We start from the raw sequence: 13,885 nt of genomic DNA on the forward strand, positions 1-13,885 counted from the left end.
TGGCCAGGAGCAACAAGAGGGACACTGTGCTCTCCGGCAGCATGTTAGTGGTATCTCCACCTTTAAAAGAGCCAAGGACAATCTCCCTCTGCCTGTTATCGCCCCCAAGGGACCTTCCCTCCCTTCTGATGCGCTCTTAGCCGTACTGTGGGCAGCAAGTTACCATCACACAGCAGCAGTTACCCTAAACGATGAGGCACGGACACTTTGGGTGTCCTGCTCCTCACTCAAGCTTTCACAGAGTTGCTCCCTCTGTTTGCAGCCAGCTCTTGACAGGATAGAGGACAGCTCACGACTGAAGCTGAGAGGATGACACAGGTTCCCAGGAGGTGCCAGCTGCCTCCACAGCAGGCATGTGAGGGAAGCTCTGTGCGAGAGCATGAGGCACAGCAAGCACTCGAGGTCTGACTCTACTTTATTTGTCTGGGCCCAAGGGTGAAAGGGCACAAAATGGGCCTGGGGCAGAGGAACAGAGATTAGAGTCAGGTGTCCTGACCCCCCAGAAGCATGTTGCACTGCTTGGGTGAGTGGAGCAATAGCACAGTCTGTCTTTTTGTCTGGGAAGATGTATTTTGGGAGGACCCCATGCTCGACTGCTCTCCGGTACCTTTGTTCATCGCTGTCCCTTCCTTCCTAGAAGAGTTTCACGCCACAGAAGAGATTTGTTTTTGCTCTTCGTGTTCCCCCTCTGTGTCGCCCATCAGTGGCTGCCTCTTCTTCAGCTCCCGGTGATACTTGGCCATGAGGGAGGCGTAGATGCAGCCGTAAGCAGCCGCCACCACCATCATGATGCAAACAATGCCGCAAACCACCCCTGCGATGATCACAGTGCCAATAGCCCGGCGCACGCTCACAGGCCTGTACCGCTGCTTCTGAGGGCACCCCACACTGGGCTCCACCTCTGCTTCTGGGCCCGATTTCGATTTGGAAGGAGTCGGGCTGCCTTTTGTGCAGGGTGGGCCAGTATTGTCCAGCACGGTAGAGCTGTTCTCGTCATCCAGCTGTGAGCAGTAGTTAAACATCTCCATGGGCACCATTCGCATATCCTTCCCTTTCAGCTCCTTGGGCAGGGTACATGCCAGCTGGTCGATTTTCCCACCTGTCCCAACAGAGAGAACAGGAGTGAACCAAGCTTCATCCTGATGCAGCGCTATGGTAAAGCAGTTAAAGACAACAAACAGAGCTAGAGCCTCAGGTGAGATAAGTTCCTCTGACTCCATTCGCACCTGGCCAGGATTTGCCTGACAGGCACAGCAGCACTGCAATTTTCAAGTGGGGAACTGCTTTGTTATAGCCTTGGAGCCATAAATCCAGTGCCTGACGTGTGAATGCATCACAAAAAGAGTATTCAGAGAGCTCCTCCCTACCCCAAAAGGCAGCCATGACCTGGCACGGGATGTTTCTAGAGTTCAGGGCTAAGGCTGAAGTCAAGAAGTGCTGCAGACCTCCGTGTTGCCAGGTCCACAGTGCTTGTGAAAGGTGGAGGGAGGGAGGAATGGCTGCACCTCCATGCACCAGACAGAAAGAGCACATGAGGTATCCTTTAAAATGATTGTTTTGCCTGATTTAGAGATGTTTTGCATGCCTTAGTCCTCCATTGCTGGAATGGCTTGAACCATGGCAGCTTTCTGAGATGCTTCTACCTAGGTGGGACTTGAGAGTACGGCTCATGGCTCACGATACCTGTGTAGACATCTTCCATGCTGAGACATGAAAGCTCTCTGAAACCATCTATTAAGTCAGCCTAGTGCTGTTTGCTGAATTACATAAGTGTCAGCAGAATCATTTTAGAAAAGGAGAAATTAAAGCAAAAAGGTAGGACCGAGCTCCGTCTTCTCAAAATAACAGAGGACACAGAGCACCATCTTCTAACAACTAACCCACCCTCCCCCAGTGGAAACAGTGACAGATGTTGAAACAAATGCTTGGGTGAGTTTGGGCAATTTCTTTTGAAAGGGAAAAAAAAAAAATAACTCTATGTTTTTAATGGGTTGTGTGATATGAGAGTCAAAAAAGAAAAAGAAGAGGAAAGTGGCACTCGTATCCTTGTTTGCTTCTGCTCTCACACGTGCATATTTCAGACTGCAGCCTAGCCATAGGCGCAGATAATCTCTTTTCAGCGTGGCTGTGATCAGCAGGGATGTGACAGCTGACTGCTGCCCTCCACATGATTTGAGACCCTTCCCTACTCATGGGTGCAGTGACAGACGGTCAGGCCTTCGATCGTCATTCCTGCAGACTGTGCCGCTTTGCTTGGAGTCGCGGCTCCTGAAACCGTGTCAGTCCGTCAGGGTTCCTGATGGTGGGTACCCTCCTAGCCTTCGGGGGAAAGCTGGAAACACAAACCTGTCCAAATATGCTTGTTTTAAGGATTTTACAGCCAGTCTGCTAGGATCTGCAGTTCAGGTCAGCCTGATCTGCCGGCCCATGCTTCTTCCCTTCCCGCGAGCAGCTCCCGCTGTGCGAGCACCTACCTCGGTAGGAGAACCACTCCATCCAGTGCTTGAAGTCTCGCAGGTTGCAGTCGCACTCCCAGGGGTTGTCCCCGACTTGGAGATGCTGCAGGCTGGTCAGCGGCTCGAAGGTCACCCTGTCCAGGCTCTGCAGGCGGTTGGACCTGAGGGAGAGGGAGCGGAGAGCGGGCAGCTCGTCGAAGAGGCCCGAGGGTATCTGGGCCAGGCCATTGATGGAGAGATCCAGCTGGCGCAGCAGGGCCGTGTGCTGGAGCAGGTCCTTGTCCAAGGCCCGGATGCTGTTGTTCCTCAGCTGCAGCTCCGTCAGGTTCCCCAGGTCGCTGAAGATGTTCTGAGGGAGCTGGTCCAAGAAGTTGTTGGATAGGTCCAGCCTCTGCAGGGCAGAGAGGTTGGAAAACACCGGGCCCGGCAGGATGCTGAGTTTGTTGTTGAGAAAGAGGAAGGTCCTGGTGTTCGTGGGGATGTCTGAGGGGATGGAGGAGAGGCCCAAGCCGCTACAGTCCACTTCCAGGTTGCCGCTGTTGCACTTGCAGGAGGAAGGGCAGGCAAAGAAGGACTCTGCAGCACACAGCGACAGCCAGCAGCCAAGCACTGCTGGGTGAAAAGCAGGGGAGAGGGAGAGAGAGTGCACATGTTAGAGCACTGCTTCCCCATCCTCACCAACCGCCTCTCTTTACACAGCTGTGGCTACAGCACGACCCCCACAGCAGGACTCCTCGCCACAGTGCCCCGAGGGAAATAAGCTTCCCCACAGACAGATCCTTTATGGCTGGCCTGCACCCCGGCAGCACGAGTTTCCTGCGAGCCTTTTTTTTATGAGCAAGTAAATAAATATCCTCCTAGTTTCACACAGAGGTAAGGACAGCGCATCCCAGATGACTTTGCTGCCAGAGCTGGAGCGCTGGATCCTGTCAGGAGAGGATGGAGCAGAGAGCAGTGGGAGATGTCACCTCTGATAAAGGACAGCCACTTCTAAAAAGTCAGAGTCGAGAGACAAGTCACTAGGATGTGTTTAAGAAGCTCTATTTTTTTTCAAGGAATAAACATGAATGAAAATCAAAATTAAGCAACCAACACCTCAGTTTTAATCCTGTGGTTTGGATCACAATCATTGTGATGGCAAGCTCAAGTCTAAGTTAGGCACTAAATCATTTGCTCTCCATATCTACAACATCTTATGTGGGTCTTGTGGCAAAAGACTTTTATATGAATTAGATTACATTACAAAGGTATGACCAGGAAAGCTATTAGGAAGTAACCATGAGACCCTAAGCCACCAAACACTTTGTACTTGCCATTGCTCTCAAAGTAGTTTCTGAGTCCCACAGCAGTAGCCCCACAAGCATCTCCCCTACCCAAAATTACCCATAGCGAGGGAGAAATGATGAAAACATTGCAGGCTGGTAGTTGAGGAAAGGGGTGTTTGGAAAGGGGTTAGCATGCGTCCTCTTTCTCCTACAGTGCCTCAAATGTAAGGTTGGAACTTCACAAGACAGCAGTTTTTGGATCACTGTTCCAGACATGGGTTCGGGTCCCGTGAGTAGTGTCAGGGCTCTAATTGTCAACCCTCCTTGGGAGTCAGCAGCTTTTAAAACTTCCCTTTCTGTGACAAGGAAGCATCAGCAAGAAGAAAGCAAGCTCTGTGCCTCCTGTCATTAGAGGAGTGGGAGTTCTGTTTAAGCAGACGATGTAAAACATTTGCATCCTTCATCCTAATTCCTTTTGTGGAATTGAGATTAATTGCTTCCATGTGGGAAGCAAATTCAGCTCCCTTGTGCTTTTGAAGATGACGAGTTTGAATACTTGACTAAAACTGAAGTAGGCTTGTCTCTGCTTCACGCCCTATCACTCCTCTTCAGAGAAGGCAGGCACTTGGTCTTGGTAATCTTTGGGGGAGAATGGTGGCTAAAATGAATGCCTTTATTGTCTTGCTGTTCTTTCTTGGACTGGAAACTAGATTCCTCTGCCCTGCCTGCATTCCTGCCTTTTTTCCCCCAAGAACCAGCAAACAGGTGTGTCATTTCTTGACCCAAGGAGAATTCTGAAAAGACAGTCGTAGGAGAGAGAGCTGCTGGAGACCTGTGCTGTGGAGAAGCTCTGGGTTAGTCATGGTTCTTCTCTCTTCCCTCCTGCCACTGTCTCTGGAGTTGAGTCTGCCTCAAGTCCTGTCATCCCGTGTCAGTTCTTCTTGTGTTCCCAGTGATCCTTGTGAGAATTGGCAGATTTTCGGACTGGTAGCCTAAGGAGAATACATGGTTTGGATCCGAAGCTATGTGACTTTATTAAGGGCCAAGGGAGAAGTGTTCAGAGAGAATGTCTCTGCTTTTTTTTTTTTCTCTTTTCATCCATCTTTCACAGTTCCTTCAAGAGTTTTTTTTCTGCCCTACAATTGAGATCTCAGGTGTACATCAGCCCAGGCCACGCCAATCTGCTCTTTTAATGATAATTATAGATCGTTATAGTGCGATATAAGAGAGATCCCCATCCTGGGCACCTCTGTGCTTTCTTGTCATGCAGAGGTTGGGGTTAGCAGCAAAGATTGCCATGAAAGCAGATGACAGCCTGTGCAGTGCAGGTACTGGCTGGCTGGGCGATATTTAATCCCATTCAGAACACAGCGCTCTCTTGTTGCAGGAAAAGAATGAAAAGAATGAGAGCTGGAGTGGGGAGGGGAGGGAAAGACATGAGTCACTCGAGTGACCCCATCTTTTCCTGGATGCTTAACAAAAGTACAGCATTAATAATAGATTGACAGCTGCGATGGTGAGATAACACTGAGCTTCTTTGTATACTGAGAGAGGCAAGGGCAGGCTGTGGAAGGCGATCCAGGTGGCGTTCTGTTCGGGGCTTATCTCTCAAAATACCTGCCTGCCACCGGCCCCCGGCTGCGTGGCTGTGGGGTGCCACCGGTGGCGGGCAGGAACAAAGTCTCAGGCACCTGGCCGTGGTTATCTTCAGGAACTGGACTTAGGCCAAGTTTCTGCAGCCATCAAGGATGTGCCAAAAACATCTTGTTGTTACCCATGTACTGCGCGGTGCTCTTGAAAACATTGTGCTGAAATCACAGAGAGGGGAAAGTTTGATTTTGTTTTAGGTCCCTGTGAGAGATGCATCCTCTAGAACGTGAGCTGAGGCCAAGAAACTCATCGCACCGGTGAGGATTCAGCTTTCCAAGGGAGAGAGGGAAGCAATAGGCAGAACTTGAAGCTCTCTTCCAGCCCTGCAGAAGGATGAGTAGCGTCTGTTTTTGTGTTAGGAGAAGATGAAGTTACTTTGTGTGGTGTTTGGTGACTCTGGTAGGTGGCAGAAAGCTGATCCAGGAATATCAGATTAAGGCAGGACTCAGTAGCATTCGCTGTAAATAATTCATACAGCAGCCCAGACTGTGAGGATGGATTACAGCAATGCCTGTTTTCTGGAGAAGGAAATAATTCCCCCGGCTTCTTACAGCAGCAGCCCCAAATTTGATGGGATTGCAGGAAAAGGAGAAACCACAGGCCTGCCCAGCTGCCTGGGCATGCAGTAGTGATGTGCACTCTCCAAGTGCTCCCTCTCCTCTGTGGTAGTCCCCAGGTGCTTCTCAGAAGCTCGGTACATCCCCTGAAGGCCCTCATCACCCCAGCAGTACTGCTCTGCGCTCAGGAATGCTGTAGCAGATGCCCCGGTCCACTGGGAAGCTGCAGAGGCTGAGGGTTTACCATTTAATTTGAAGCGTCTCTTCTTAATTTGCTCTTTGATTTTCACGACAAGTGGCAGCGCCTAGTAGGAGAATTCTGCATTTGCATCCCGTATTGCCTTCTGAAATCTGGCATGACTTCTCCTGCCACGGAGAGCTGGGAGCCTCGCTCAGCAGCCTACGTGCACAGCCCTAGCACGGAGAGGAGGCTGCAGCTTACACGATGCCGATCCAAGAAGCACTCAGGGTAGATCCGTGTGCGGTGGTATCTGTCTCACTGTTTCTCACCTGTCAGGCCCACTGGAATTCAGCAGCAATCATCACTCACTGTCCCACTTTAAGCCCATCTTCAGTTTGAAAGCCTCGCTCTCCCTCCCAGCTAGCCTGGCCTCTAAAGGAATCAGGAATTAGTTCAAACATCTCCATTCTTAGCTGTCCCTCTCCCCTGTTCTTAACCCTGGCGCGACCTATTTTCTCTCCACTCCCCTGACAAAGAGGATCGTCGCACTTAGCACCCCGGTAGACGTTACTTACGGCAAGCCTCCTGCCACCTCATGAGGAACCTGCTCCTCCACCGCTGGCCGGCACTCGCAGGCAGCATGGTTGTCTTCTCCAGCGTGGCTTCACATCCACCAGCCAGCCTGGCGCACAGCCCCACAGAGCGGAGGAGTCGACCTCGTGGCCTGCCTGCCTGCTCCTGGAGGGGAGAGCAGAGCAGAAGGGGTGGGATTCAGCTCCCTGCCCACAGGATCCAGGGCTGGACTCGGCGCTCTCCTTTCCCCTCCCCAGCTAGCTTTGCCTTTGAGGCCTAACCCCGCTTTGGGAGCAGAGCTGGGGGATGAGGAGGCGCGGCACGATGAAGGCACAACACGAATTCACTTTTACCCTCGCGGCACAGACGTAAGGCCTCATTCTCATCCGTGAAGAGGCAAGCCTGTGCTTGAGCAGCCTCTGCCAGCCTGATGCTCAAGGTCAGCCTGATGAACGGCTGAGGGGACCCTGCTCGCTGCCACCTGTGCACCCCGTGCCCTGATGCACGCTCGGGCTCACGAGGTCTGGTCGCTGGTGGCTGCCAAGCCGCTTCTCCCCCCTCCCTCCTCCCCAGCATCTCCCACCAGCACTTCCTCTCTGTTTCAAAGTAAAATGGATGTGGTGCCTAGAGCGGGGCTGAGCAGAGCACAGCTTCAGCTGGGGGATCTCGCGCCGCAGCAACCGCGGGAGCTGAGGAGCGAGCGAGCCTCCGAGGAGAAGGGAGGACCTGGGGCGGGGGAGGCTGAGTGGGAGTGTTGAGAAGAGAGGAATCACAGCTTAATTAGAAGAAGGAAAAATGCTCAGTCTAATTAGAAACCCAAAGACCATAAACTCTCCCCTGACAATAAGTGACTGACAACAGGTCCCTCCTACCCTCCCGCTTCCCTTTTGGATAGAGGCAGGCAGGAAAAGGGGAAACACCACAGACCCTGCTGACCCACAGGCACTCTGCCATGCCACCCACCAGCAGCAGCAGCTCGATGGGCACGTTTCAACCAGGGCACAGAGATAAACCATCCTCCATCCCCTCTGAGGGGCTCTGGCAGCATCTGCAGCCATTATTTCAGATGGGCACCGCACTCCCACCGGGATGCGCGCCCCACACACGTGCCAGCTGCTCCCCTCCCCCAGGCTCCCGTGACTGATTTATTTGGTAAACCACCAGGAGGTATTTAAATTAGCATCTCGGTGAGACAGATGAGCAGGTTCGGCGCCTGGACTAGGACATCTTGCCAGGCTGCTTAGATCCTTTACCCAAATGCCAGTGCACCAGACAGACGCATGCCTCTCGCGGCACCAAATCCAGCCCTCACCCACGGCAGCCCCCCGCTCCCCAAACTGAGCCGGGCGCCTTCCTGCAGCCCCTGCTGAAGGAGAAACCTCAACAAAAAGCTGTCCCCATCCAGTGCTTCTGCTCGCACCGGCTGCCAGCGAGGCTTCCAGCCTCCCCCGTACCGATGGCTCTGCCCTGAACGCCACCCGAAGTCTCCTCTCTCCGGCTGCCGCTACCAACAAGGGCGAAGGGGAGCCGCGAGCACTTACCTGGAGGGGCTCTGCCCACTGCCACTTCCACCCGGCTCCCCGGGCAGCGCACGGTTACTGCCTCTTCCTCCCCTCTCCCTGCGTGACTTTGGCTGCCGGCAGCAGGCTTTCCGTGTGCTCTATTTAACTCCCTACAGCACAGGAATAAACGGCAGAGTTAAGCTGACAGCCACAGAGCCTTTATCTGGCGGCTGGAGCGCGGGACTCGCTCGCTTCCAAATCCTGCTGCCGAGCGAGCGCGTCCTGGCTTTCAGCATCAGGGGCTGCCTGCCACGCTCTGTCTTTCCCTCGTCCCCACCTTCGCTCCATCTAACTTTGTCTGGGTTATAGATAGCTCTGTTCCTCGCGCTCTTGCCTTTTGGCTCTGTTTTGTAACACCCCATCTGTATCAGCTGGCTGAGCTCCAAGCAGGGGGGCTAAGCTTTTGAGAAAAAAAAAAATATATATATATAAATATATAAAAACAGCTTCCTTTGGGTGCTTCGTGACACCGCTTCCCTCTGCAAGCCCCCCTCACTCAGCCCAGGCCCCCGTTCGGTCCCGGGGCTGGCGTCTTCCCCCCGCTTGCTGCTGCTCTGCCACGCCAGCCCTGGGGGCACCGAGGGCAGCACCCGCGTACCCGGGCAGGAGGAGGGTGCTGAAGGAGTCCGGGCTCGTGCCCCTGCTCCCTTCTGCTCTGGCAGGCAGAGTCCAGCTCCCTTGCTCATCCCGCTACCTCGCCGGCGCCTCTTCCTCCGAAGCAGGGCTCAAGCACCGCGTGCAGGGTGGGAGGAACAGCCGTGTATAAATAAGCCCTTTCCCTATGTTTAGAATTTGTTGCAGTGCATAGTGATTAACACCTGTTCAGGCTTTCGTGCCGGCTCCTGCGCTGCAACATGCACAAAGATGGAGGCGCCTCCATGAGCCCAGGATTATTTTAAAAGCGTGTCGCACAAACACAGCGCTGCCTGCCCCATAGATAGCATCCATGCCTTTGTGCACTCGAACACGTTGCTCAGGCTTAAAGGCAAGTAGCATCATATGCATATGCAGAGAGAGTCGCTAATCTAGCTTACAGTCACAAATACGGCCGCAGAGTTGGGCTGGCGCACACACTTCAGACTTTTGTGACCCATATTTATGGAGATCCGTGTCTTGCACAGAACCCCCCGCTTCTCCAAGCACAGCATATGCTCAGGTGGCAGGGCACTAGCTCTGGAATAGGCAGAGGTTCCTGAACGCTGAATTGAAAGGGCCGGTGAGCTTCTGCACTTTTACCTTGAAATAGAAATGTTAATGCCAAGAGCCCAGTTTTTATCATGCAGGTGTTGCCCATAAGCATGTTGGACCTGTGCCCCTGGTGGTTAATATTGTGCAACCAGGAGAGAGTGAGGAGGCAGAGAGGATTTTTGATATATATATATATATATATATATATATATATATATATATATATTTTTTTTTTTTCATAAAGGTTTTCTCTGCTTTGTCTTGAATTCTGACTTAATGAGCTGTTGTGAAGTGGTCCAGGAGATGCCTTCTGGTCTGCAGAGCACCAGCCAGATGCAAGTGCAGCACTGGGAACCTCACAGTCCTTGGGCTGCCAGCACCTGCCCACAGCCCAAAGCTTTCCAGAGCATCACCAGAGCTGCCTGGCTGCTTTCAGCCTTACAGCCAGGGACATTTCCAGCAGTGGGGGCTCTGCCAGACCTAGGAGTGCCCCAGCCCACGAGGAGAGGCCCCATGCCATCCGTTCTGCACTGGTGTGGGACTGATGCGTTTGGAGCTTAATGCTGATCTACAGGGCTGAAGCTCCAAATGCTCTGAAGTCTTCCGGGGGCTCTACAAGCCCAGCTTTAATCTTTCTTCCGGGCTTACTGCGTGGTTCCTTCTCCCTGGAACAACTTCCCAGCTGAATGCCTTGTGATCCGTGGGACACGGAGTCTAGAGCTTTCTTCCACATGCTCGGAGTTGACTCTCTCTTCCCGATTCTGGAGAGACGAACAGAGTACCCCGCGGGGCTGGTGATGGCCTTTTCTTCTTGCCATTTGGTAAAGGAGAGTGAAACACAACTTTTTTTAGTTTCAGCTCAAAGCAGCAGAATGAAGTCATCCATTTCTTGCCGTTGGCTCCAGTGGCCAAAAATACACTGAGCTGAAGTGCCGCTTGGACATTTGGCCTGCTGTCAGACTTGCAGAGGACTCTAACGAGGATTCCCCTAATTAGCTTAAGCAGGGAACTTTACTGGAGGGGATGCTGGGGAGATTGTAAGGACTCTACAGCACTTGCCAGGGCATGGAGGGTACAGCAGGAGCTATCAGCATCGTGTTCATCCCTTCTCCCTGCCCAGACTCCAGGAATGTTTGCAGTATCACTCTGAAGCCTTAATATTTTGTAAGTAGGGTCCCAAGGAGCATGCTGTGAGGGTGGGGAGGGTTTCTGTTTCCTGCATCCACATCCTGCTTTAGTAACACTTCCAAATTGGGCAACACCTTCCATCCAAAGCTTTCCATCTGCTTTATGAATGGCTTTTACCAGGGCTGGACTGTCCCAGCGTGTCCCTGGGATGAGCCGCAGCCACAAGCAGGGCTCCGTCAGCAGCCAGCCGGCAACCTCTGGCCCTGATCCTCTCTCCCAGTCCTTTGCACTAACGCTTGGATCACGGCTAGGGGATCAGACTCTAACAGTCTGGCTGCCTAGCACCGGCAGGGCATGTGGGTGACCTATATTATGAAAGGGTAGGTAACAGGCTGCAACAGATGCCACTGATAAATTATGAGCGAGTACAAGCAGACGTTCATCCCTCCCCCATGCTCTCCCTGAGGACTGCTGGTAAAGTCCCTTTCCAGTGCTGAACTGCTCTAGCCTTTATCGGAAAACCACCAGTGCAAGGGAGGGCATGGAGGACATTTAAAGATTATCCTTTTTCCCCCCTTTTCGTGTTGCTTTTAGGATTCCTGTTTTATTGCCATCGCCCATAATGGAAGGGGACGGTGGTACCCCAGAGCCCAGTGCTTAAAGCATGTTGTTGTATGTCTGTTCTTCCATCAGTGCTCGGAGGGCAAGAGTCTGCACACAGAGGGCAGGGAGATGCATCAGCCACATCATCTGATGACAGCAACTGGAAGTTGTAACTTGGCTGATGAATCCTAGCAGGGAGTTGTACTCTCCTGCAGTACCACGCGAGGGTTTAGATGGCGTGGACAAGGTGCCCATTCTTGGTCCCTCAACAGACCTAGGTCGGTCAAGCAAATTATTGGCCATGAGAGCTCACCTTGAACCTCACTGTGTCAGCAGCAGCTCCCCGTTTGTTGTTTATCTGGACTGCAAAAGAAGCACCCAGACGTGGCAGCCAGGCTCAGCAGCGCTGCAGAAACGCACAGCGTGTGTCACTGCCCCAAGTGAGCCTGGAAGCTAAATAGCTGGGGGCTTCACTTCCAAGGCTTGCTGATTTATGAACACGTGTGCTCGGGATTTATTAGTGTTGCGCTGTCACAATCAATGGAAAGCACATTGTAAATTCGCACCAGAAACCCAGCTGCACAAGAAACGGTGCCATCTGACTTGCAGCGATCGATCCCAGCAAAGCAAAACACCTCACACAGAAAGCTGTAAAGTAAGTACAAAGCATGCAAAACCCACTCAGCCTGGTAAGGGAAGCTGCCACATTCCTGACTCGGTGTGAATAAACCCCACCCTATTCCCTGCGATGTGAAGGGGTCGAAAAGCTTCTGATCTTTGAAATGACAATGTGTAGGCACCTCTGAAATGCAAATGCGGTTGGTGTTAAAAAAAAAAACAACAACACTCCCTCCCCAAACGCTGCCAAGAAAGGTCAACTTCATCCCCATTTCATGTAGGGGTAAACTGTGCTAGAAGTAAAAATGACTGCTGAATTTGGCTGTCTGAAATATCAGCTGCCCAGCCCTTGATACTTCATCGTGGGCTCCCATCAGTTCCCAGCTCGAGATTTTCAGAGCTGCCAAGTGCGGTGCCTGCACAGAATCACATGAGCCTGAGAATGCTCTCCTATCCTGCAGGAATGTGTAGGGCTTAGCAAAGCTACACAAAATAAAGGAGTTTTGACAGGGCTTCCCCAAAGCTGCCTGTCTGGGCTGCACCGAAATCGGGAGAGGAGCCAGGTGTCTTGGTTCCTCACCCCATGCCTTAGCCTGGAAACATTATTTGCATCCCAAGTCTCCCTGGCCAACGTGCAATAACAAGGCAGGGAAAGGTCAGAGGGGCTGGAAATCCCAAGGGCATCCATCCTCCCGGAAGCCTCTGAGCAAGCAGGGAGCATCGCAGGGGGTAGCACTGGTGGGAAAGACCCAGACTGCTGCGGAGAAGTGGGATTCCTTGGGAGGCTGTGCAAGCAGGTGGGGAGACCGGGAGATCCAAGGCGAGAGTGACAGGAAAGTCCCAGCACAGCGAGAGCGCGGCATATGGAGGAGGCCCGGAGCAGCAGCAGGAGGAGAGCTGAGGGGGCAGTTGAGAGGAAGAAATCCAGCCATGTGTGTGCCAGCATCTCCTGAGTACTGCTGAACGCGACAGACCACGTGCCTGCTTCCTTCAGCAACACGGAGGCAGATGAGAAGGGAAGCGGGAGTGGGAGGGGGGCTCAGAGGAGAGACACGTGAGCTGGCTGCCCAGTTTCCTCCTCTTTTTTTCTTTCCTCTTTTTTTTTTTTTTTTTTTTTTGCCACAGAGCCATGGTTTTGTTCTTCTCACGCTGTTGGCAGAAATTGATAACCAAGCGGGATGTGGAGGGGGGGGGGTTCTGCATGAAGGCTGAGATAACATTTTCTGATCCAGCCGGGAACAGTTGGCTGTGGGTGGTGGCTTGTCACCAGCTCTGCCAGTTCTAATCCAGATCCCAGTTTTTCTCTGCGCTGCGAAGAGCCCTCTCTACAACTTTAATTTCCTACAGGGGTTAATCCCGTGGCCAGTGGTAGCTCAGACCCTTAATCCTTCCACACCGCCCTTGGCAGAAGGACTGCGGCCACTCCCGACTCAGCACATCGGAGGGAGGCACAGTTGGGCTCCCAGCCCCTCTCCTACACCCCACGAGCATCCCTCATCCCGCTGGCATTTAAAATGCCTCCCCCCCTTCCTGCCAAGCCTCCCCAGCGGCTGGGTGCTGGGTGGGTGGCGTGCCCCAGGGACAGGCTGCGGGAGAGGAGGTGGCTCGGTGGGAGAATCCCCGCTCGGTGCTGCTCATCTCCCTCCCCGCCCCACACGCAGATCCCTTTCACACTTCTTAGCTGGGTGGTGCTTGGGAACCAAAATTCATCTCTTTCTTGCGTGGATTTTTTTTTTCTGGCTTGTGTTCAGGAAGGAGAGCATGGGCCCATGTTTGCCAAGGGTTCTCCGAGGGTTCAGAAATCTTGAGATGACCCTGAGTTCTCCTCGGATCTCTTATTAGGGTCAAAGGGGGCTACAGATCCATAACAGGGAAGGCATCAGCCTGTCTGAGGTGAGAGATGCATTTACATGCTCTGAGTAGTAAATGGAAGTGCATCAATTTAACAGCCAGGTAGGAAAATACAGGTTTCATTACCAAGTAGCTCTCCATTCACAGCCGTGTCCTTGGAGAGACAGGCATCTGTCCCCCAGTACAGCCAAAGTGCCAAATCAGAGGTCTTCCAGATCGATGCCAAGACACCTGCTAAGTCTTATTTGGAGCA

General features: G+C 52.7%; 2 protein-coding genes across 2 annotated transcripts in view; one reads left to right on the forward strand and one right to left on the reverse strand.

Moving 5' to 3' along the window:
- CACNA2D4 (calcium voltage-gated channel auxiliary subunit alpha2delta 4) overlaps positions 1–13,885 on the forward strand; it is a gene marked incomplete at both ends in the record, with an annotated part of 112,839 nt that overhangs the window by 73,608 nt on the left and 25,346 nt on the right. The gene's annotated exons all lie outside the window — the stretch shown is intronic.
- Positions 645–6,751, reverse strand: LRTM2 (leucine rich repeats and transmembrane domains 2; the record flags this gene model as incomplete). The annotated part of the gene is made up of 3 exons (XM_084284760.1): positions 645–1,099; positions 2,475–3,065; positions 6,685–6,751. 3 exons carry the CDS (start codon positions 6,749–6,751, stop codon positions 645–647), a joined length of 1,113 nt encoding a protein of 370 aa, XP_084140886.1.

Source organism: Netta rufina (assembly GCF_964035555.1).
Source record: "Netta rufina genome assembly, chromosome: 1".
NCBI lineage: Eukaryota > Metazoa > Chordata > Aves > Anseriformes > Anatidae > Netta > Netta rufina.